Source organism: Brienomyrus brachyistius, unplaced genomic scaffold (assembly GCF_023856365.1).
Source record: "Brienomyrus brachyistius isolate T26 unplaced genomic scaffold, BBRACH_0.4 scaffold71, whole genome shotgun sequence".
Taxonomy (NCBI): Eukaryota; Metazoa; Chordata; class Actinopteri; order Osteoglossiformes; family Mormyridae; genus Brienomyrus; species Brienomyrus brachyistius.
In genome coordinates this window covers 953,430-975,578 of record NW_026042346.1, presented here as the reverse complement: position 1 = coordinate 975,578, position 22,149 = coordinate 953,430, and the positions used below count along the sequence as shown (strand labels likewise).

Genomic DNA, 22,149 nt, shown 5'->3' with positions numbered 1-22,149 from the left:
TTTAGGGTTGTATTTAACATGTTTTTAAGAAAATATGTGGAAATTCATTTCAGCGCGTGTACATCTCAGAGCCGAATATTCAGGGCTGTACACTTAGAGGGGAACCTAGACGTGTCCTCTGAGGGAAAACACCAATTATCACACCACAAAATAAGCAGAGAGCGGTGTGTGTTATGGCTTTAATATGACGTCTGTGTGAGGCCGTCGAGAAGAGACTTGTGTGAAAGGTCCGGCCGTGCCTCGCAGCCAGCCAGCCGCAGAAACAGCGAAGGCATCATCTCGCAAACCAGCTTGTAGCCAGGAGAGCCACGTACAACACGAGGGTTTTCAAAATTATGCAGAACCACTTTTCCCATGTGTCTGAGCCAGTAGCCCACTGGATAAGGCCGCAGAAGCCCCAGCAGTGGGGCACTGAACCAGACCAGGTAAAAAGATGCCAATATATAAAGGGATTAAAACTGTAAGTCACTTGGGAATCCGTCAGCTATGCAGCAGGACATAAGCTGGTTCCTCAGTTACTGGTCACGTTCAGCATAGCTACATTTCACATATGCAACACAGCAGCTATAATCAAACCAATCCAGTTTTATTTAAGCACTTCACAGTAGATCTCCCTGAAATGGAAAGGCATGGAGACATGATAATGGCAATGCTGCGGTTAGGAGACATGAGAGCAGCCTGTGTTGCTTGGGTGCTTGTGGTATATTGCAGTTCCAGGAAGCCATATTGCTATTTCTTCTTTCTAATACATGGTGCTGGGGGCCTCGCAGTGGAGCTTGAGATCTTTTGTCCAGCATTATGGCAGCTCAGAAGATCACGCACTATCTCAGTGGCCCTTGGGAAATCATGATCTGAGCACGGCCTGAGCTCATGGGGCTATGCGACCACCTCCTCACCCACCGTCTCATTGCTGAGGAGATGGGGGCACATCGGGGACAATTCTAGGATTGGGCATAATAAGTGCCATAATTTATACGGAGGGGTCCATCTTATCATTGCCCAATGAAGTGGTTTGAATTGGTGATTGAAAGGGAGGGAGGCACTCTGGCGACCAATCAGAATTTAGCAGGGGCCAGTGCCCCTGTAGCCCCGCCCCTGTACACGTACCTGGAGCACTCTGGTGATCACTTGTCCAAAGACAGGGAATTGAACGGGAACATGGGCTCCCAATGCTCCAACATGGTGGAGGGACACCGCCAGCAGGAATGACATCCCCCCTCTGAGAGTGGGTGGCATACAGAAACCCCTAAAGTATCACCTGCGGGTCCTTCTGCATGTTTATGGAAAAAGTGATGTGGTAGGAACTCCAAGGAAATTACATCTGAATGTGGGGAGTCTAAATTAATGCAAATAGAACTGATTGCCGAAATGATGGGTGCACCCAATGAGCCGGAAAGCTCTTTAAATCGGAAAACACTGGAGAGACTCTTCAGGGCGTCCGTTCCTCACCATTTACAAGCAGGAAGATGATGCTGCTTGATACGTGGTGCCGGCACTGGCCAGGAGGCTGCAGTGCAGCTCAGTGTGTGCGTCCAGGTACTGTGCAGCTGTCTCTATTTTGGGATGACCAGCTTGCAGTCAAGTGGCTTAGTAAGGCTCTACTTCACAGATGATGTATCCCTGTTATTTTTTATAATTATTAGAAGGATGTCATTTAGCAGAGGAATTTGCTGATTTGTAGAGTTGGAGTTAAAAATATTTATCGTTTTGCTGTATCTCATCAGGGCTGCGGATCTGCACCATCCATCAATGGCTGTTGCCATATGTCGCGAATATGTTTATATAGTGACATCCATCCATCTTTCCACTGCTTAACCAATACAGTGTCACAGGGGGCCTGGAGACTATCCTAGGAAACAGAAGACAAGGGTGGGGACACCCTGGACAGGACAGGATGGCAGTCTATGGCAGACCGCAATTAAAAAAAAATTAAGTGTATTATTTTGGCCGTACTGGGTTGTTGACGAAGCAGTTTAGTCTTGAGGGAAAAATTAAACGATCCATCATATGTGGTTTAGGCAGGAAGTCTTGGCCATCTGCAGCCTCCGGCACAGGTAGCTGTGAACCTCAAGGAGAGTGTATGTAGTGTCCTGTAGCATCGTAAGGAAAGCACTCCACCTAGGGGACCGGAGGAGCTGCCGTCAGTCATGCTCCTGTCGGGCAGCCCTGATGTTTGGCTGTGAATCAAGGACCACCTCGGGGAACTTTACTACAACTACACCCTTCTCCGAGGCCACACCATCTTTCCCGCACCCTGAAGTGGGTGCTTAACCACCCCCCCCCCCCCACCATGCAACTGCCCCTCCCTCTCTTCACCAGCTTTTGTGCAGGCCTGGCATCTGCTCACCAGTCACGTAGAATGAGCACACCACACAGTTCTGGTAGCCAGGCAGCCATGGTGCCAAGTTTATAGCCAACTCACGCCCTCCCTCTCCCTCCCCCCCCCCTCTCTCTCTCCTGTCCCACCTCTCATCTCTCATACCACAAATGCTTCCCTCCCACACTGTCCCGAGCCAGCTCACCCTCACGTGCTGATACTCTGTGCAATGCCAGCAAAGAACTGAGGCGGTGAACCCTAATAATTATGGTTTTGGAATTAAAAATGGGATCTTACAGGTAAGGATGCATCGATGGCCAAAAGGCCACTGCAAATCTGAGCCCCAACACCCACTGCCAGATTTCAGGGCTTTGTAAAGACGTTTTTGAAGACCAGCCCTACATGTGTGTGTCTGTCTCCTAACACCATACACAAATCATGCTTCTGTTGCCGAATTTTAACTTTGTTATTTGTTATTTCTTATAATAACAGTTTTGACCATAAGGATTATTATTACCAGTAGCAGCAAGAGTAATGACACTTGGCTCTATTGTCTGAGAAATTTTTTTATTAACTCTAGATGGCACCCTAAGCGGTTTGCTAAATCAGCACCCCCTCAGATTATGGCACCCTAGGCGGTTTGATAAATCGGCACCCCCCTCAGATTATGGCACCCTAGGCGGTTTGCTAAATCGGCACCCCTCAGATTATGGCACCCTAGGCGGTTTGCTAAATCGGCACCCCCTCAGATTATGGCACCCTAGGCGGTTTGCTAAACCGACACCCCCTCAGATTATGGCACCCTAGGCGGTTTGCTAAACCGGCACCCCCTCAGATTATGGCACCCTAGGCGGTTTGCTAAATCGGCACCCCCTCAGATTATGGCACCCTAGGCGGTTTGCTAAATCGGCACCCCCTAAGATTATGGCACCCTAGGCGGTTTGCTAAATCGGCACCCCCTAAGATTATGGCACCCTAGGCGGTTTGATAAATCGGCACCCCCTCAGATTATGGCACCCTAGGCGGTTTGCTAAATCGGCACCCCCTAAGATTATGGCACCCTAGGCGGTTTGCTAAATCGGCGCCCCCTCAGATTATGGCACCCTAGGCGGTTTGCTAAATCGGCACCCCCTCAGATTATGGCACCCTAGGCGGTTTGCTAAATCGGCACCCCCTCAGATTATGGCACCCTAGGCGGTTTGATAAATCGGCACCCCCTCAGATTATGGCACCCTAGGCGGTTTGCTAAATCGGCACCCCCTAAGATTATGGCACCCTAGGCGGTTTGCTAAATCGGCGCCCCCTCAGATTATGGCACCCTAGGCGGTTTGCTAAATCGGCACCCCCTAAGATTATGGCACCCTAGGCGGTTTGCTAAATCGGCGCCCCCTAAGATTATGGCACCATAGCTGGTTCGCTAAGTCAGCGCCCCCTCAGATTATGGCACCATAGCTGGTTCGCTAAGTCGGCGCCCCCTCAGATGATGGCTTCCTAGGTGGTTCGTTATGTCAATGCCCCTTCAGAAGATGGTGACCTAGGCAGTTTGCTAAGTCAGTGTCCCTTCAGAAGTCGGCACCCTTTAGAAGATGGCTCCCTAGGCGGCTGCCTATGTCACCTAATGGGGTGACCAGCACTGATTACTATGGTCTTAAAAGAACATAGTGAGTCATTTAGAATGAGTGAGTAGGGCTGAAGACTGGGATTGCGGACCAAAGCGGAATCATGATAATGTCAGTTTGTGGGCTGAGAAGCCGACCTGATCTGCCCCCCAAGGGTGTAAGATGAGATGAAATGAGACTCAGCAGTTGAGAAGAAGGCCAACACTCAATGGCTGGATGTTCAGTGCTGTGGATGCGGTGACACACTCTCAACCCTGTGGTTGACCACGGCACCCACAGTTACGGGCGTCTGTTTACCTGCAGATGGCTTCTGAAAGTCTACTGAAAAATCAGCACGCCTGCATGCGTCATCAGGACGATCCCCTCTTCAAAAAAAAAAAAAAGGCTGATTGCTGGTGCTTCCTGATTAACATGATGATGATTAGCTAGACAGAGTTCGAGGTGACTGTGACTGGAAGATGCGGCCTCCTGCGTTTTCTGCAGTTCGGTGAAAACCACAGAATAAGGCGTCACACAAACATCTACTGTCAGTGATCTGAGAAGGGAATTAAATTTCGACAAAGTCCGAGCCTGGGGAATCCCAGAACACTCTGTGGCCTTGAGTCAGCTGCCCCTGGCCCCACACCTCCGCTAGTATCCCCCGTTTGTGATGTCTTAATAACTGAGACGCTCCAGATGGCCAGGTGCTGCCATTCCAGCGGACACCGAGCCAAAGAATACATCCCTCTTATGCCGCAGCTACACCTGCTCCTCCGGCCCGAAAAAAAAAAAAACTTCCCGCTTGAAATACAGCTTCATCCTGTTAGTGAGACTGACACAATAATGCAACACAGAAGGCCTCAGCCAAGATCATCCAGAACAAGAGCATTCAATCTGTCGGCAAGAGCTTAATCTGCGTCTCCAGCCGTTACAGCTGTTTGGTGAATGCATCCATGTCGAAGGAAAAGGTATAAAACAGCAGAACTTCCCCCCCCCCCCCACCCTGAGAATTAGGGCACTTCCTGGCCCCTTGTAGGATCTCCTTGATTAATTGTGGGTCTTTACCCTCTGATGGGGCAGGCACCACACTGCCCCCAGAGGATGACCGGGTGCAGCACACAATGCAAAGCCATCATTACGAACAATATTCTACATGAACCTCTTTACTTATTTATAAGTAGTTGACACAAGTTTAAGTCACAACAATTTCTAAAATGAATATAAAATATATCATTGTATTCCTTGAAATCTGAACAACACAAAATGTTATGTGGTCTCATGTAATCCCTTATTTAACATTTTAATGCAGCAGGTCTAGAAATTGTCCTCTGATGTGACACCATTTCTAATGATAATATTTGATTCAGGAAAAATACGGTTAATCATTATAAATTTGTCCTGATAATACATCAGCAGAAATCGTACCCGACTAAATATAAAATGATGTGATGTAGGGACTAGAAGGGACTTCTCCTAAAAGGTTCATTTATAATCATTATAATTATAGCAAACCTTGGTGGAATAAGGTATGTTGAATGACGATATTACTCCGCTCAAAACTTTTCACAGGAATTTACACAACAAAATCTTTTAATCTTTTCATGATCGTCGCAGGACATTATGTCACAGCAGTGGACACCAGAAATAGAAATCTGCCCACTTTTGTATGAAATTTTTAATTACTTTTGTAGCCTTCGAGTGCTTTCAAGCACCAGTAGAGATTAAAACTCTTTGAGAACAATATTAATTAATTTTCAGACATAGCTATAGTCGAAGTTTTCAGTGACCATGCTCATTAATGGTGGTCACTCCGGACTAGAAAAACAAGCAAGAATTTAGCAAACAAGAAGCATTTAAACAGGAGCCTCACCTTCACAGCCCTATATCTTGCTCTACGTTTTTTTTTCTCAACATTGTTCATTTCCTTCACAGTTGCTTTCTGGCTGCTGGTGACAGTGACTTCACACTGACTAACAGTCTCTTTTTTTTCCTCCTGATACTTGCAGAAAGGTGTATGAAACAGCCATCACTGTGAGTTAAACATTTATAAGCCTGCAAAGGGAAAAGGAATGATACTTGAATGAAGCTTGTATCCTTCTGCCGCATATCTGTCACTGGGATCTGCATTCAGCCTCTCCCTGTACTTGGTCCGGTCCTTACTGCTCATTATCTGCCTGTCTCTCAGGCTACGTATCTCGGACTGACAAAATCAAACATAGCAGGAGTCTGATATTTGCTGTATCCTCTAATATTGACATTAAGCAGTTTGCCAATATAAAGGTGGTCTAACTGTATGTGAAACCTAATTACCATATTTATAGGCCCGGTGTCCACACTGTAGGGCCAGTGGACATGCTCTGAAAATGGTAAACAGTCATTCTAGTGGGAAAGAGAGCCTTGAATTCAATGTCAAAGTGTAATATTTTCATTGCATATTCAATCATTAAAATACATGATAAAATTGACATCAATATTTTATTGCATCACCCCAAAGAATTATTCAGTTGGTCCCATTTCTAACAATGCTTAACAGCAACAATATTTTGATAAATATTTAGCTAAAACGTACCTCTCAATGTCTTCTGGAAGAAGCAGGACCCTTCTGAATAGTGACCAAATTAATGCCTGTTTTCTTTCTTTTCTCATTTCATTCTTTATTTTCTCATTTAATTACCAATGTTTGCGTATAAGATATTATACCCCAGACAGCCCTACAGTGGACAGTTACATGTTACATATTCAACAAATAGCACATTGTCAACATACATGCTCTTAAGGAGTCAACTAGGCATGAATGCAACTAGACTGAGCTTCCAGCGAATACCCAGGCAAAGTGTAAGCAGTATTGGAGCAAGAGCTACAGAACTTCTAACAAAACAAGAGCCGAATAAGATTAATCAAGAATTTGAAGTGTAACATGAGAAAATACACAGGAACATAAAGAGGCATCGGTTATCACATCTCAAACTAAACATCAAAAGCTTTTAATGAGATTATTCATGAATTTAAGAATGATTCATGTTCAGAAATGAAGCATTAAATATTTGAAAGATTTCAATATAATATGACTGAGTTATGCTTATATGTGTCCCAGTGAATGCAGGAATAAAGCATCATATCACACATTCATCTGTGAAGTTTTCCGGAACAAAAACTGAAAATAATCACAATTAGTCGAGTAGTATTTTGCTGTGTTCTCATGTTTCAGCCGGGATTGCTGAGGCGCTTGTCCGCACGGTCAGTATATGTGCTTCTGCAGGTCACAACCTTAATTACACTCCCTGATTATTTTTCTCTCACCCTGTCTCTCAAAAAACGTAAAACGCCAAACGCTAAAAATGAAATGACAAGCACAAAGAGCAAGGCCACGTGCTGATGCCGAGAAACAGTTTTGTTGTGATGGCATCGCCACCCGGGACCCCGCGTGGCGCTGGGTGCCAGAGTACTGTGCCGCTGATGCCTTATTTCCTGCTGAGCCAGAAGGAAAACCATCCTGGCCATTTTGGAGGCGTTACCGAATTCAGGGTGGACGCCTGTTATTCTGCAGGAACACGTTCTCCTTTCCCTGCCCATCTCACATTCAGTGGAGAAATGTACTCCTGTCTCCACCTCTCTAAAAAGTCCTTTTCAGACCTTAATCTCTCCCATTCAGTACCTAAGTAATCTCTCCCCGCCCCCTCTTTCTCGTGCGGGTCCCAATTCAGCCCCCCCCCCCATCCCCCAGATGCTGTTACACATTTGCCCTCGCGGATTCCGCTGTCCCCCCCGATAGCATCTCCAGCTTGTGTTTTGACTGCCTGGATCGCTTGTCCCTCCTTATCTCCTTGCCTTTCTGTGTGAGAAGCCATTGCCTGGAGACTTGAGCCTGGAGCTCACGCGCCCCCCCCCCCCACCCCCCCTTGAGGGTTATCACTTAGTGCCTGTGGCATTCAGTGTAAATTTACAATGTACTGACAGCATGCAAACAAGATTTGCGCTTTTATTTGCTCTGTCGCATATACGTGTGGCGTTCATAGCTGCATGTTGCCCTGCTGCATGTTGCCTCTCACCTTCCTAAAATCCGCCCCCAATCTCTTTGAAAGGTACAGTGCCGTGTAACGTGACACAAGCTGAGCTTTCCTTCCTTTAAGGCTGCATCCCGCATAATGGATTTTTCTTGTCTTACATGAAGCGTTTTTTTTTTTTATTATAAGTGTTTGTAAAAAAGTGAGGTGTGGTTCAGTTTTATTTTCAAAGGATTGTCTCAGGTTGGTGTGGCTCTTTGCGGCATCCTTGGCATTCCAGGTCAGCAAGGCAGCGTGCATCTGTTGGGCGATAAGGGCAGGTAGGGAGAATTGCAGCGACGGCGCCGAGATCTGAAGTGACGAATGCGGCAAAATGGCCGGAACTCGCCATATTTTTTTCTCTCCCTTCCGGGAGGGCTGACTTCCAGGGGTGCAGCAGGCTGGCCCGATAGTCACTGTCTCAGCAGTGCACATCTATCCAAGACAGCTCTCTTCTGGGGTCCATTCCAGTCGAGCTGCTCATTCACCATCTTTATCTTTACTCTTAGATACTGGCATCCATCCTGAAACGATTTACAGGTAATGCGCAGTTATTTATCATTACTATTTTTTTTTTTTTGTGACAAACACTGGGAAATCCGCGGGGCCTTGATGTCACCCCTGGGTCAGCAAGGGTATGCTTCCATGCAGGGGGGGGAGGCGAAGCACTGCTCCCATGTGGACGGAGCTGTAGCTAAATAGCTATGGCAGAGCCCCCCGCCCACTCAGAGCCGCACATGAGTTTGACTTCATTAAAAAAAGACTTCCTTTTTTCCACAAGTGACTTCAATATACGTGTGACCCCTCCAGGAAAGAAAACAGCATGAGGACAAGGTGTTCTAAGCAAATATGAGGCTGTGAAAGGCAGATGGGCCGTTGGGGGGGTGCGGGGTCAGCACCCCCTTTATTGTCACTGGCATTTTTACGGTTTTTCTCTCTCATAAACACTGAACCCTAATCCTTTTGATGGTGAGACTAAAACGCAAACCCTATTGCAACATTTCAGGATGCATTTGCACTCTGCACAGGAAGTGCAGATGCAGCACTTTCCTGTTTTGCGCATGGCAGGCCGACAGGCTGCCTGCTCCATGCATTTCCATGTGACAACACGTGCAAAGAGCTTACGCACAGTCACACTAAGCGATTTCCCCTGATTGGGTTAGTTTAGCCACCGGTGAAGGTGCCACTTTCCACGACGCTCTTTTTAAATGCGTGCCCATTTCCACCACTAAGATGCACGGTAAATGTTTTTCACATTTCTTCCCACCCCGATATGGCCCTCAGTCCATGCTCAAAAGCAGAGGCAGTCAAATCATAGAAATTGTATTTGCCTTTTTTTTTAAAGATCAGGAAGCTGACATTTCAGAAACTTCTCTGTGCTTTGATGTGATATTTCAATGTGCCTACCGACCAAGAAAATGACTGTCCAACAGCTGACCCGTGGATTCTTATGGGCACTTATTTGGCAGTGCCACACACTGACAGGGTTACTGTGGTCCCCTTGCCGATGGGGGAGGGGGGGGGGGGGTCTCCATGTTCTTTTTGCAAAACACAGAGTGTATCGGCACTTTGTTCCCAGGCTCACATCATCACACTGCATCCACCATCAACCTCGCTGTAACCTTCAATATCCGCAATTTGGGGGCTGGGGGGGGGGCTGTTCCTTCACACAGGCACCTCAAGAGCACAAAAACTCTCTGTTTCTCTTTATCACCAAGATGGCCACGCTATCCTCGGCTGGACAGCCTCAGCCTTGGGAAACTGCACATTCTGGATGTTTTTTCCCCCTGCCACGTTGTTCCGATATGTCATCGGCCGTGAGAAACATGCTGAGAGCAGGGCAGCACTTTCATTGGTGAGGACGCTGAGCCCCCAGCACTCAGGTCGGGGGCTGGGGGGTGGGCAGTGTGAACCGCCGGTCTCCGGTGATTAATCTGAGGTCATCCTGGCGAGCGACGTGTTTCCCTAGCCCCCTCCCCTGATTGCCCGTTCCTTGGCAGCCCTCTGGAACAGCCTACCCCTCCGCTGGCCGAGCCCCGCGCCTCTTCACGCATGACCGCCAATCTGATTGAGACGGCTCTTTCGGGATTTCATCCGTCATTGTAATTAGCTACAATCACAAGCGTCCGGGGTGCCTGAGAATGTGCGAAGGGCCGATTCACAGCCTTCGGCCCATTTGAATATGAATCTCCACAGTAACAAACCATAAAACAGAAGCCAACAAAGAGTCTCTCACTTGAAAATTCTGTTCGGCTACCCCCCACCCCCCCTTTCGAACCCCGGTGCCCCTCCTTCATCTGCCAGCCCCCTTTCCCCTTCAGCCAGAACCCTCGCCCCCGTCTCAGGGCCCAGAGCCCTAAAACAAGGCCTGCTTAATGAAGACAATGTCTTATTCTATCCCCTTGAATGACACGGAGGGGACTGGGGCTCTTTGCAGGCCTGCCAAGGACGGCAGACAAAAGGCTGAGGCGGTGAGCAGGAACACAGCTACTGGAGACGGGAGCTTGGAGCCACTGGGGACCCCCAGACCCAAGCTTGTCGGCCTTTCAGATCCACGTCGCTGCGGGCCCTCTGCCTCCCTCCATTCCTGCCTCACTCACTTTCTCGCACACGTATTCTCCTGTCCCTCTCTAGAAGCCGGCTGCACAGAAGAACAATGTCACTTGTGACACATATTGAATAAAAACGTCCCAGGAGGAAACAGGAAAAAAAAGGGGATCCGAAAGCAAATCAACGCTGGAGGAAAAAGGCCTTTTCTTTATCGGCCACATTTACGCCACATTGAGCTGACTCAAGGTTTTCTCCTCGACGCAGACTCACCCTCGCAGTCCTTCGCAGACGTGTCATATGGGATAACTGGAAGTCCTGTGCCACTGTGTCGTAAATATTTCCCGTTAAACAGAAATTCGGCCAATTTAACGAACAGGCCTGGTCTCTGAGGATTTCACACATTTGTTCCATCGCTTCCATTGGCATTTCGCTACAAAACGATGAGGGATTACTCAGGACGCGAATCTCGGCGACACTGCGATCGATATCTGCATGAACATTACAGTAAATACAGTAACAACATGCATGCATCTGTGTTCCTTTGCTAAAGAAGAGAAGAAACAGGGAAAATACAGGGCTTTTATTTAGAATAGCTAGTATGTCTGCAGACATGTGAGAGACCGATCCTGTTGAACATGTACTGTTCACACTTACTTAGGACAAGGTAGGCAGCTGTGTATGACGCTAACTCAGCTCCTGACAGGTCATTATGTTAAAAATGATCTGCAACATATAGGTAAATTACAAAGTAACATACATATTCGGCTGTATTCCCTTCAGCTGGAACATATGTTAACGAAAATATGTATCTTTCAGGATCCCATATTCATCAGGAAAGCTGGTATCCATTAACAAATCACAATGCTCATCATGTGACAAAAGAAAAGCAATTGTTTAATTACTATTAGTAAGCCATTTTAAATCAGTGCAACTCCTTGGTAGATCATTAGCTGTGCGTATGCCCCAAGGAAGCAGAATACTTTGGGCGCCACCTACTGGTGACAGTGTTTGTTGACCCCCCCACCACACCCCGCCCCCCTCCACCCAAAAACTGCCGATGTCGAATCGCTGCATATGTGCCAAGAGAAGACACATGAGCAAACGGCAGGAAATCAGTATAGTGCAAATGTCTTTTTTTATTTATTTATTTTTTTGGTATTGGCGTGTGGAAGAAATGATCCTCTTTGTGTTATCAGCTCCCTAGACGCTTGCTTAGGAGTATGACATCACGTCAGACCTCGTGTTAAGAGGTCAACAGCTGATTCTGTGCCGGGTCCAAGAGCAGCGTGTCTGACCCCCCCCCCCCCCCCCCCCCGCACCCACTCCCGCGCAGGCACTGCGTCGTCCCACCCTCGGTCTCATCATTTCACCTTTCCGTGACATTCAGTGATTATTGACGATGTCTCCTGCCTCGCTGCGTCTGCCTCTGACTGGAGGACGCGTCTCGTTCCATACATGAAAATATCAGAAGCGCCATTGATTCCACGATGAAAAGGCCAGACAGCACCGTCCAACGCTTTTGATTTTTTAAAATGCTTTTCCCCCCATTTTCCTTCTCAGTAGCCGTTTGTGCCGGAAAAGCAGCAGGAGAAAAATAAAATAAACAAATTAAATTATTAATTGGGCTCGAGCAAGAGGGTCAGTTCCACAGGCAAATTGATCTGCATCTATCAGGCTTCCCGCCTCCTATTTTCAAGCCCTCGATGCATTTTCACTCGGCTTGATTTTGGAAATTAAATTGGCCTGAATTCATACATCACCGACAACTGGATTAAGAGGCTGGCCGTCGACTCCTCCTCTCCCGAGTCAAGTTCGGAGTTGGATTTAACTCCAGATCGACAAACATCATTTGTTTTCCACTACGGACCTGTCGGCTTTGTGCGGGCCGAATCTCTGGGTGGAGCGACCTGCCTCTCAGACCGCCACCTCCTACCGCACACCCCTCTCTCTCACGCTGCCAATCGTCTCTGTCCGGGAGCCAAACAAATCATGCAGGCCGGCGGCTGGCTCTGCCTTCCCTGGTGATAAATCAGGGGCCCGGGGGCCGCGTGTGCCGGCATATGTCTGGGACAAGGAGAGCAGATGGAGGCTCCAAGCAAGATTGTTCCTGGAGCTGGACTACAAGCGGTGAAATCTCCTAGCTGGGGGGGACATCCACGCTGAATCCATTACCCAGGATGGTGGGGGGGGGGAGGGAAGGGGCTCGACGGCTGGCCTCGTCACACGAGTGACCACATTAATAGACACAACTCTTCCTCGGCAGAAGCGAACACAGTGAACGCACTCGTGCTTCTGGTTTCTCGAAAGGTTTGGTGCATTTATGGATAATTGTATAACATGGAGCAATCGTGGAGTAGCGAACGGGGACAGACGGACCCTGGGAAACAAGGTGATGTGACATTTAAGGACATCAAATCGCATGGAATGCAGCGAGCCCCCCACTTGGCAGTCCTGCCGTAGGCCCCAGTCTTTAAGCCGAGCTGCACCACTAAAACTCAAAGCGCTAGTAACAAGCTGTAATGGTCACTTTATACAAAAGCATCAACTAAACACAGCAAAAGATGGCGGGGTCTCTGCCCATCCTTTGCTGCTGAGTCAGGATATCTGTCCCATGAAGTTGTGCTGCCAAAGTCTGAGTCATCATCTGTGTCACTCTTGTACCAGATGATGATGTGGAAAAATGTTTCTCATTGGTCCGTCTGAGGTGCAAACATGACAAGGTTAACGCAAGGGCAAAAGGAAGGCATGCAAACTCGTAGCATCTGACGCACCATAGTGTGGAAGAGGTGATCCAGCTCTTCTGGGCAAGGATAAAGCCAGCCCTCAGGAAACAGGGTCCTCGGGTTACAGTGTGTTAGCTGCCTTTGGTGTTGCCTGCAGAGGGACAACTGGAATCATGCCCGCAGACCCATGACAGGGAACTCTGGTTTCAAAATCACTTAGGCACACAAAAGAGCTCTCCGGGAGCATTCGGAGATCATTTAAGGACATTTTGCTCGTCTGTCTGGCTTGGCTCCAAACACCTTATTGCATCAACACTCCCAAAAAAAAAAAATCAGTCAGCCTTCACACTGACAGTCATATTAAAGATATACCAGACGCTAATCTACTAAATAACATTTTGGCAAGATAGAAACTTCCAGGGCATTTCATAAATGGTGAACTTCAATGCTGAAGAGCACATTGAAAACCACAGTTAGAAGTTTGGTTCTTTTAAACTTTTAAGCTGAATACATTTTGGTGTCACTAGAAATATGTCCTTTAACAATGAATGGGGGGGGGGGGGAACGGCTTACACACAATACGGTATTACAATACTGGTGTTATTACTGGCAATAGCTGCCAAAGAATGCTAATCCCATTATACTTTCCCAGTGGGTCGGCTTCTGGGTTGGTCGTTTGTAATTTGATCAACCGAGAAATTGCTCAAACTGAAGGTCAACACAAATGCGTACACGTCAAAAATTCAGACAGTTTTGCAATTAAAAGCTTTTGGGGTTTCTTGACATTTTATGATATATTTCGCGTAGGGTACATGTCAGGGAATACTGTAAGCGGTTGCTCTATGATGTGTGAAACTTGGCGCGATTAATTAATGTTGTACAGCAGACCCACGCTTTCTCTAGTGTGGATGGATAGAGGGTTTTGAATTCTCATAAACAGAAAGACACAAAAAAGCCAGATAATAGGCAATTTGGCTGTGAACTCCTGCTCTTCTTATTTTCTGGGCCTTCATACAAAGTAATCAGCACCTAGAATCTTAAAAGCTTAGACTCTTAGAGAGGCACATGGTCACCTGCATTCACTCTGCAACATGATTGGCCAGGCCAGCAGGGGACCAGAACTGGCCGATTTTACATTCAGACCAAGACCCGTCTCCCTGTTCCCCGGTCTGTCAGGAACGCATTGTCCGTCACAAGTCTTTGTGTTTGCGACTGCAGTTACACAATGGGGTGGGGTGGGGGGGGGTTGTAAAGAAATGCAGCCCCCTTGTGGCTGTTACATCACCACAACACCAGCCCCCTCCCTCTGCTCCCGGGGATCCTCCATTCACATTCAGCACGAGAGAGACCTTAGGCTGTTTAAGAGTATGAAGATGAATTAATCTCCCCTTGCTGCTCCTTGAGGCATTAGAGTGCTGGGAGACCCATTAGGTTGGGACGGCGATGACACCTGTGGGGCAGGATTGATGCCCGCTGCTCGCCATGGGTGAAGGAGACTCAGGGCCGGCGACAGAGCTGCCAGATGAACCTCTCAGTGGGCTGCGCCACAGAGCACGCAAATCGATGAAGAAAAATCATCTGGCCTCCGTCCAGGATTCTCGGGCTTCAGAGGCAAAAGGAGAAGCTATATTTCCTCCTCTGCCACCTGTCTGGACTGCAGGCTTGATGGGGAGACAGGATAAGCAGACGCTTCCTAGAATGACGAGCTGGAAAACACCTCCTTGTAGCCTACTGGCCAGAGGGCTGCAGACTCAGGTGGGAGGGACACACTCAGTCCTCAGAGATGCTTTTTCCTGCAGTTTTCCCACCGATTGGCTGAGACTGCACCAATCTCCGGCCCACTTCCTCCTTCCTGTAGCCCTCCAAATAGGTAGAGATCAGCCAAGGAGCCTGCATGCACTGTTTCTGTAGAACGTCATAACCTTATGGTGGGCTCTACTCATGCTTCACTACACTTAAGCTCTCACAAATATCTCCTCTCCTGATTTGCTCTCCTGGATCGGAATCTCATCTCTGACAGCTTGGAGTTGATCCCGGTGCCTATCTGCCCCTTCCGCGCCAGTGGGAACCTCGCCAGGGTGGCATCTGGAAGAACCGTCACAACAACAGTTGGTGGAGGAGACACGCAGTGAGTGGGAGTGAGTACATTTTTTTATAACTCCCCTCCCCCCCCTTTCCAAGGCTGCCAGCACTGTCAAATCGTTTACGGAAATGAGGATGAATGTGAATGAATTATTGTTGAGGTACTGCCCCTACTGGGGTATTCACCTCCTCAACATTCATTCTGGTCCTGTCCATTATCATTCATCTTGGAATAAATGGCTTTAGCCACAGAATTACACCACACAAATAAGGAGAATCTTAAGAAAGCTTCAAAGGGCACCTTAAAACTGTAAACTGAACATAAATAAATACCTACCTAGCATCAACTAAAACAGGATATACGCATTTTCAGTGGAGTCAGTGAGCATGATAGCTAATCTGTTTGATGCCTGACGGTACTGATCATGTGATCAGGAACACGAATAACCCACAGATACAGGAATAAAGGTTTACTGTAGATGGCCTCCAGCTTGTGGGGATCCAGGCCCACCCGGTGGTTAGGGAACATGGGCCTCCGGCTCCGCCCTCCCCTCAGGTTGCTGTGCAATAGGGTGTCCGTGTCAAAGACGCCCAGCAGCAGCATCCGCACCATGGCCGTGGGAGACTGGGCCTGGATGGCGGAGGTCCAGGCCTGCGCCTCACAGAACACTCCGGAACCTGGATACACCTCAACCGGGCGTGCCTGGGGAACCGCCGACCGGACGTGAGAAGAGAGGGAGAGAGAGTGAGAGGCATGATGCTGCTTAAAGAGAGCATGGGCTGCGTGAACAGGGAGAAGATGGAGTGACACCTTTAGGAGATCAGCTCGACACCCACACACGCCAACACCTCCGAATGGAAGTCCTTGGACGATTGACACACAGAGACAGAACAACAACTGAGACAGGTTAAGTGACAACAGCCAGTGCTGAGAGTGGGTAAAATGGACTGTGGGTGGACACAAGCGGCTCTGCCTCTCTCCTTCCCTGTCAGTGGAGGTGCAACGATGGGCTTACATGGCCGCTAACGTGCCCCGACGTGTGCACATGCTCCATCTCCGTGCAGTCTCTGATTGGGCCGAAGTCAGGCGAGCTACAGGCCGGGCTGGGACACGTGGGACTGTCCTCTACAGGGAGGCCACAATGCGGCCCGGCGTCCTCAATGCTTGCAGGGAAACCACCGCTGACCAATGCCACTTGTGCATCTGAGACAGTTTGCATAAAGCCGTCCACGTCCTCGGCCTGTCCGAACCCGGCATCAGCTGGCATCGACGGGGGGAACCCAGCACAATCCAGCCGTTCTGCGCAGGGCGAGAGCGCCTGGAAGACTTCAGAATCACTCTCTCTGCCCCCAAAACCGACATTCTGCCTCATGGCAGACAGGAGAGATGGAATCTCTAGAGAGGTGAAACCAAGACCGGCAGCTCAATAAGCAAGAGCATCTAACAGACAGCTAACAACAAGCAGAGCTTGGGAAGGGTGTGGTTGGGGGGGGGGGGGGGGGGAGGTCACCAGTGGTCCTCACCATTCACCAACAGGTCTTTCAGCCTTCGATTCTCCGCGTCCACCTGGGCCTTCTCCCTCTCCAGCTCCCGAACTCGCGCTCTCAGCAGAAGCAGCTCCTCCGCCGGTGAGATGCTCCTGAAATCTGGCTCCACTTTCATTTCCTATGCCGGACAGAAAGGTGACAATACGAAAGGGCGGATGCGCTATCGGTCTGCCTTGTCATCAACACTGGGAGGAAGCCGGCCGAGCACATCAGATCGATATTCCTGGAGTGGTTAATAAATAACGCGTCGCAGTCTGCTAACCGGCACACCCTTCCAGCGCACACACACCTGTATTTAACTAATGTGCAGCCATTGGCATTGCGTGGGGATTCAGTGGGTAGCACCGCGCCCGCAAAACAGTGAGGATATTTGCTTGATTGTCACCCCTGGCTCTGTGCATGTGGAGTTTGCACGTTCTCCCCCTGCAGTCAGCACCCCCCCCCCCATCCCCGCCATGTGTTTAAATTGCAGGCATGGAGCATGCCAGTATGTGCCCTGAGATGGACTGACATCCTACCCAGTGTGCCTTGCAGCTCGGCATTTGGACAGGGGTTGTGAAAACAGCAGAATGGGCTTTAAGACCATTATTCTGCGGGATTCATTCCATCAATTAATCAAAAGAAGATTTTTTTTTTTTGTAACTGTTTTTACAAGGGAGCGAGAATATTTTGTGATCTGTATCCATGTCACATAATTATGAACACTAGGTACACTCCTTCCTGGAGGCAGATCTATGCAAAGTAAAACATGAATGTCGCCTGCATCAGGTTTCATCTAACTTGAGAATATAGGCCACGCCCCCCCATCCCCTCTCACGTTAACCATCTCACACAGATTCCCAAATGAGAGATGGAATCAGCCAATTGAGTGGCAGTGCAGCCCAAGTAATGAAATTAATCGAGCTATAACCTGGGGTAAAGGACATGGATGGTGTCACGCTTAACAGACGCTAAACAAGCAGAGGCCCTCACCACTGGCACTTTTGCACTGGCATTCAGTCACCAAACTGTACTGCGAAGAGAGACTAGTTACAGTGCAGTTCCAACCCACTTTGATGTTGCACTGCAGAAGGATCGGCCCAGTAAAGGCGTTCGGGTATGGAGAGCTACGGCACTGTAAAGCCGAAAAGATGCAGTACTATTCACATAGTGTACTAGTGGTTTACTTTGTGGTAATTTCCACTAGCAAGTCTGCGAGAAGCACCATATTATTTCCTTTCTTTATTTAATTTTATTTATTTATAGAATCTTTGTTATCTCCCTACATTTTGATCAGATGGAGATGTGGGCAGCTCTATTTGGTCACACTAGTAAGCGGGGCCATGTCACTGCGGGTACGGCTCAGGTATGGCTCGGTTCTTGGGGTCAGTGGAAAAGCACCACATGACTCCATCTCCTGACTGGCCTGACAGTACAGAGAGCACGACTGCCAGGGGCTGCCGAGCCTGACCTCAGCGGCTAGAAGCAGATCTCCTCAGATCGGCGGATAGCCCCCCCTTCCCCCCTCCCCCCCCCCCCAGCGTCACCTGGCTCCTACGGCCTGGCCACTTGACCTATTGATACACTCTTTTCTCCTCTACCTGTCACCTTTCATCTTCCCACTTCTCTAGCATTCAGCCCGACACGCCCCTCACCATCACGAGCGCTCATCTCTCTTCCTGCAGCTCCGTTCTAAGCTGACGACATCTCCTTTCCCAAAGGAAGCTTTTTTTTTTTTTTAAAACATACAGGAGTCGTGGAGCACTGTGAAGCGAGTCGATGGAAGTATGGCAGGACTAACTTCAGAGAAACTTCCAGCTAAGTGGACTCCCTGCTAAGTGCGTGAATTCTTAGCAGGAAGCAACAGGATAGTCTTCGTATTAGAGGCTCAGTCAGACAACCAAGTCTACCCACATAATTCATATTGGCCGAAAGCGTACAAAATCATAGGGAGGAAATGTAAAATTTTAAATGCCATACCTTTTACTGTCACCTAAGAGCAATAACCTTTTCTAATGATTGGATGGGAGGGTTATTTAAAATACAAGCGAGGTTCCTAAAGTAATAACTGAATTGTATTCAAAAAAGGTAACTCCAGTTAGCGTGGGCCAAACAAATTGAAATTAAAAGGGGAACTCTACCATATTTTCAGAAGAGCTCTGTTGCATCAGAGAGCCATCAAAAGAGAGCAGGGCTGACAGCAGGGCGGAGAGGAGCCTGCAAGCGAAGAAGCTGTGGTGACACAGGCGTGACAAACAGAGCACTTTGCAGTCAGACTGACACTTCAGAAGGGAGTGTGCCGGTACCTGTGGTCTCGTGCGCTTTAAAGGGACGCAATCACTCACAAGCCCTCACAAGCACCCTCAGCACAAGTGCAGGACACACAAACAGCTTCTATTCCCATCAGATGGCAAGGGAAAAAAAAGTCACTCAAGAGTTGATAATTATAAGATTGAATTAAGTTTCTTTGTTCTATAAGTTATCTGTTACATTTTTTTTTCAAAACCATTATCCATTCTTCAAAATAAATGTCTGAAAGTATAGTTGCTCCCTAAAGGCAAAGGGGAAAAGAAAGGCCAAATATTATAATCTGTCATCTTGCTCATTAATATGCAAATTGAATCGTGTTTAGTCAATCACTTCACCGTGCAAGCTTGCCTGTAATGTGCCACATCACATTTGAAGAGATGCAGAAAACATTACATTGATGCATTTTCAATTTGAATATTAATGAAGTTTACATCATTTACCGGTCCCCAGGTTTTTAGCAGGTCTGCACGTTTAATAAGTGCACAAACAGCGCAACACCGCACTGCCACACAAGGGAGGAGGCTGCAGTGCATTTTCAAATTTGCATAAAGTATAGTTCGGGATGAGGTCCGGTTCTTGCGTGCTTTACATTAACCCTAGAAGCACATTAACAAAATTTAGACTTTGCAGTAGTCTGACGGATAAGTGAATTAGCACAGAGCAGCTAATTTCACAATAACAATAATAAATCATTCATGCATCTTTTAAACGCTTTGTCAGTATAAAGTCACGTTTCTGAAAGATTTTATTTCCACCCTATACGCAGATGTCTGCTACAAATATAAAAAATATTTCTTTTAACTGGGCATCACAACACCTTGCTCTGAAAAGACCTTATTTACAAAAAGTGAAATAGAGTTAGCAAGGACTTTTTTTTATTTTACTGCTTTTTTTCTAATACTTTAACGGACAACCGAAATAAGCCTGGATATTAATGGGAAAATAATAATGGAAAAAAAGTTAATATATAAAAAACACAGTGGTATTTGGAAGGCGTGGTAGATAGCTACGGGAAAACTGTCAGTTGTTGATGGGTTTTAAAATGACGGCTTATTAAGGAAGCAGGAGGCTGGCCCGTGGGAAAATTAGAGGTGTCTGCCTCCCGCGTCACTCCGGAGTCCCTGGGAGCACCTTGCTACTTTATAGAGCTACGGTTACAAGATGCCTCTTGTATAGGACGTCACTAAACGAAGACGTCATATTTTACTTTTCCGATACAGTGTGTCAACCAGGGTTTCTACAACTCTTCATCTGAAGTTAATGAAAAGCTTTTACCCGGTACTGTCAGCGCAGCGTGTAGTCATGACTTTCTGCCCTAGAGTGAGCGAAATTCTACATAGACCACAACACAAAACGTCTGAGTTTACACTGAAACAGAAAATAAAACGTGCTATTTGGGTTCAAACCCTTACTCCTATTATCCAGGCGTTGCACTGTTAAATGATATTTCAGTTTTACTTTGCAGCTCCAGTTTAACATGTGCGGTACGTATATGTCAGTAGGCTATATTACCAATATGGTTAATTGGTGTTGCAATCTCATTCAATTTGTCATTTCAAATAATGTGACTGCGAGGTGGTATAATGAGAAGCGAATCAAATATTACAGAGGCAGAAATTATGAACGTGAATATAAATTTATTCCGGACAAAAAAAAAATTAGGCTACCAGATGGAACATCTCAGAATATCTGTTTCCCTTAGATGTATTCATATCCACACAACAGATCAGCTTAAATTAAGTTTGCCTGAAGTCAGCCTGAATTGCATCGTTTATCCTTCTTTGTCAAGGGCTTCGCCTTTTTGTATAATAGTATTATTCCTTTTTATTAAAAAATATTACAATTATTACATTAAAGCAGACATTAAAATGCACTTCACTGCTTCTGTAATACTGATAAATATCAATTACCTACATTTAGACCTGATAAAAAGGCGTCAGTATCCGTCCAGAGTTATAAATCACTCGCCTTTTTCTGATTAATGAGTTTGTAATTTTCACAAATAAAATCGACTTTCTAGGCATAGGCCGTTGTAGTAGGCTATACGTTACGCCTGATAACTTATGAAAATTTATTACATACCAATACGCTCATTCATCTGTTATTCTTAAAATGTGATTGTATCGCCACCATCTTTTTAAAAAATAAACGTTGCGAGCAAACACAGGTGTAAATGGTGCGATGGGAAGAGTCGATATGTCGTACAGGTAAGAAGACGGGAGCAAAAGAATGTCACAGTGATACAGGTTACTTAGACGTGAATTAAGGCTGCAACTATAAAGAATGGAGGTCGGAAGCGCGGCCAGAAATGTTTATTTGCAAATGAAGCCTTTTAGTAACATACAAATAACTAACGCACATTTAAGTATGCCCTCAAAATATTACTAACCTTGTCTAAAATATAAATGAAATGCGCTAGCTTGCAAATTGTAATGATAGAGGGTGGTTTTCCTATTTGGATGAAAAACTATATATACGAAATGCAAATCTAACATATATGAAATGTTATATATAGGGGAAATAATGTCTTACTCTATTTGCAGTTGTACTCGTCATCATTTGTCCCGTGGTTCAATCGCTGTTCCCAAAGATTCCTTCTGGTTTTACACAATTGTAGCTATTGGTTAGGTATGGCCGATTTATTTTTATTTTCTTTAACCTATTCGACCTTGAAGTGCGTCTTTTTGTTTTTATTAGCGGTACATTCAATACGTCAGGAATGAACAATATGTATTCAATCAAAACATTACAAGCATGCCCCTAGATCCTGCTAAACACAATGGCGGAGTCGAAAGCATCTACTTCCGGCATGACGTAAACATAAAGAAAATGTTTCTATCCATCTTAGATTAACTATCCTTTTGTGTCTGTTTTAAACGCAAAATGATAACAAATTATTGTTGTTCCGCCTTACACAAGTACATAAGAATAGCCACAATCTAATGTGCAGAATGATTATGCCGGTATTCAGAAATTGACAGCCCCCTGAACTTCATTTC

At 46.8% G+C, this 22,149-nt stretch overlaps 1 protein-coding gene across 2 annotated transcripts; it reads right to left on the bottom strand.

Annotated features, from left to right (window-relative positions):
- Positions 1-12,108: 12,108 nt before the first annotated feature.
- LOC125726391 (uncharacterized) lies at positions 12,109-21,956 on the bottom strand. Of its 2 annotated transcripts, XM_049002724.1 has the most exons (6): positions 21,683-21,956; positions 18,982-19,057; positions 16,838-16,979; positions 16,330-16,709; positions 15,788-16,016; positions 12,109-15,316 (listed from the first exon to the last, which is right to left on the bottom strand). In XM_049002724.1, exons 2-6 carry the CDS (start codon positions 19,006-19,008, stop codon positions 15,195-15,197), a joined length of 900 nt encoding a protein of 299 aa, XP_048858681.1. In that variant the 5' UTR covers positions 19,009-19,057; positions 21,683-21,956; the 3' UTR covers positions 12,109-15,194. The 2 variants fall into 2 exon arrangements, with proteins under 2 accessions (XP_048858681.1, XP_048858680.1); XM_049002723.1 differs by lacking the exon at positions 18,982-19,057 and having other exon boundaries at positions 21,683-21,955.
- Positions 21,957-22,149: the final 193 nt, after the last annotated feature.

Bases quoted from the DNA above. Each gene is read 5' to 3' on its own strand.
- LOC125726391 (XM_049002724.1), bottom strand. From the start codon at position 19,008: ATGCAACAGAGCTCTTCTGAAAATATG. The intron at 16,710-16,837 runs GTGAGGACCACT...TCACCTCTCTAG, and splicing joins GAAAGACCTGTTGGTGAATG to AGATTCCATCTCTCCTGTCT. The intron at 16,017-16,329 runs GTAAGCCCATCG...GCGGTTCCCCAG, and splicing joins CGGGGCACGTTAGCGGCCAT to GCACGCCCGGTTGAGGTGTA.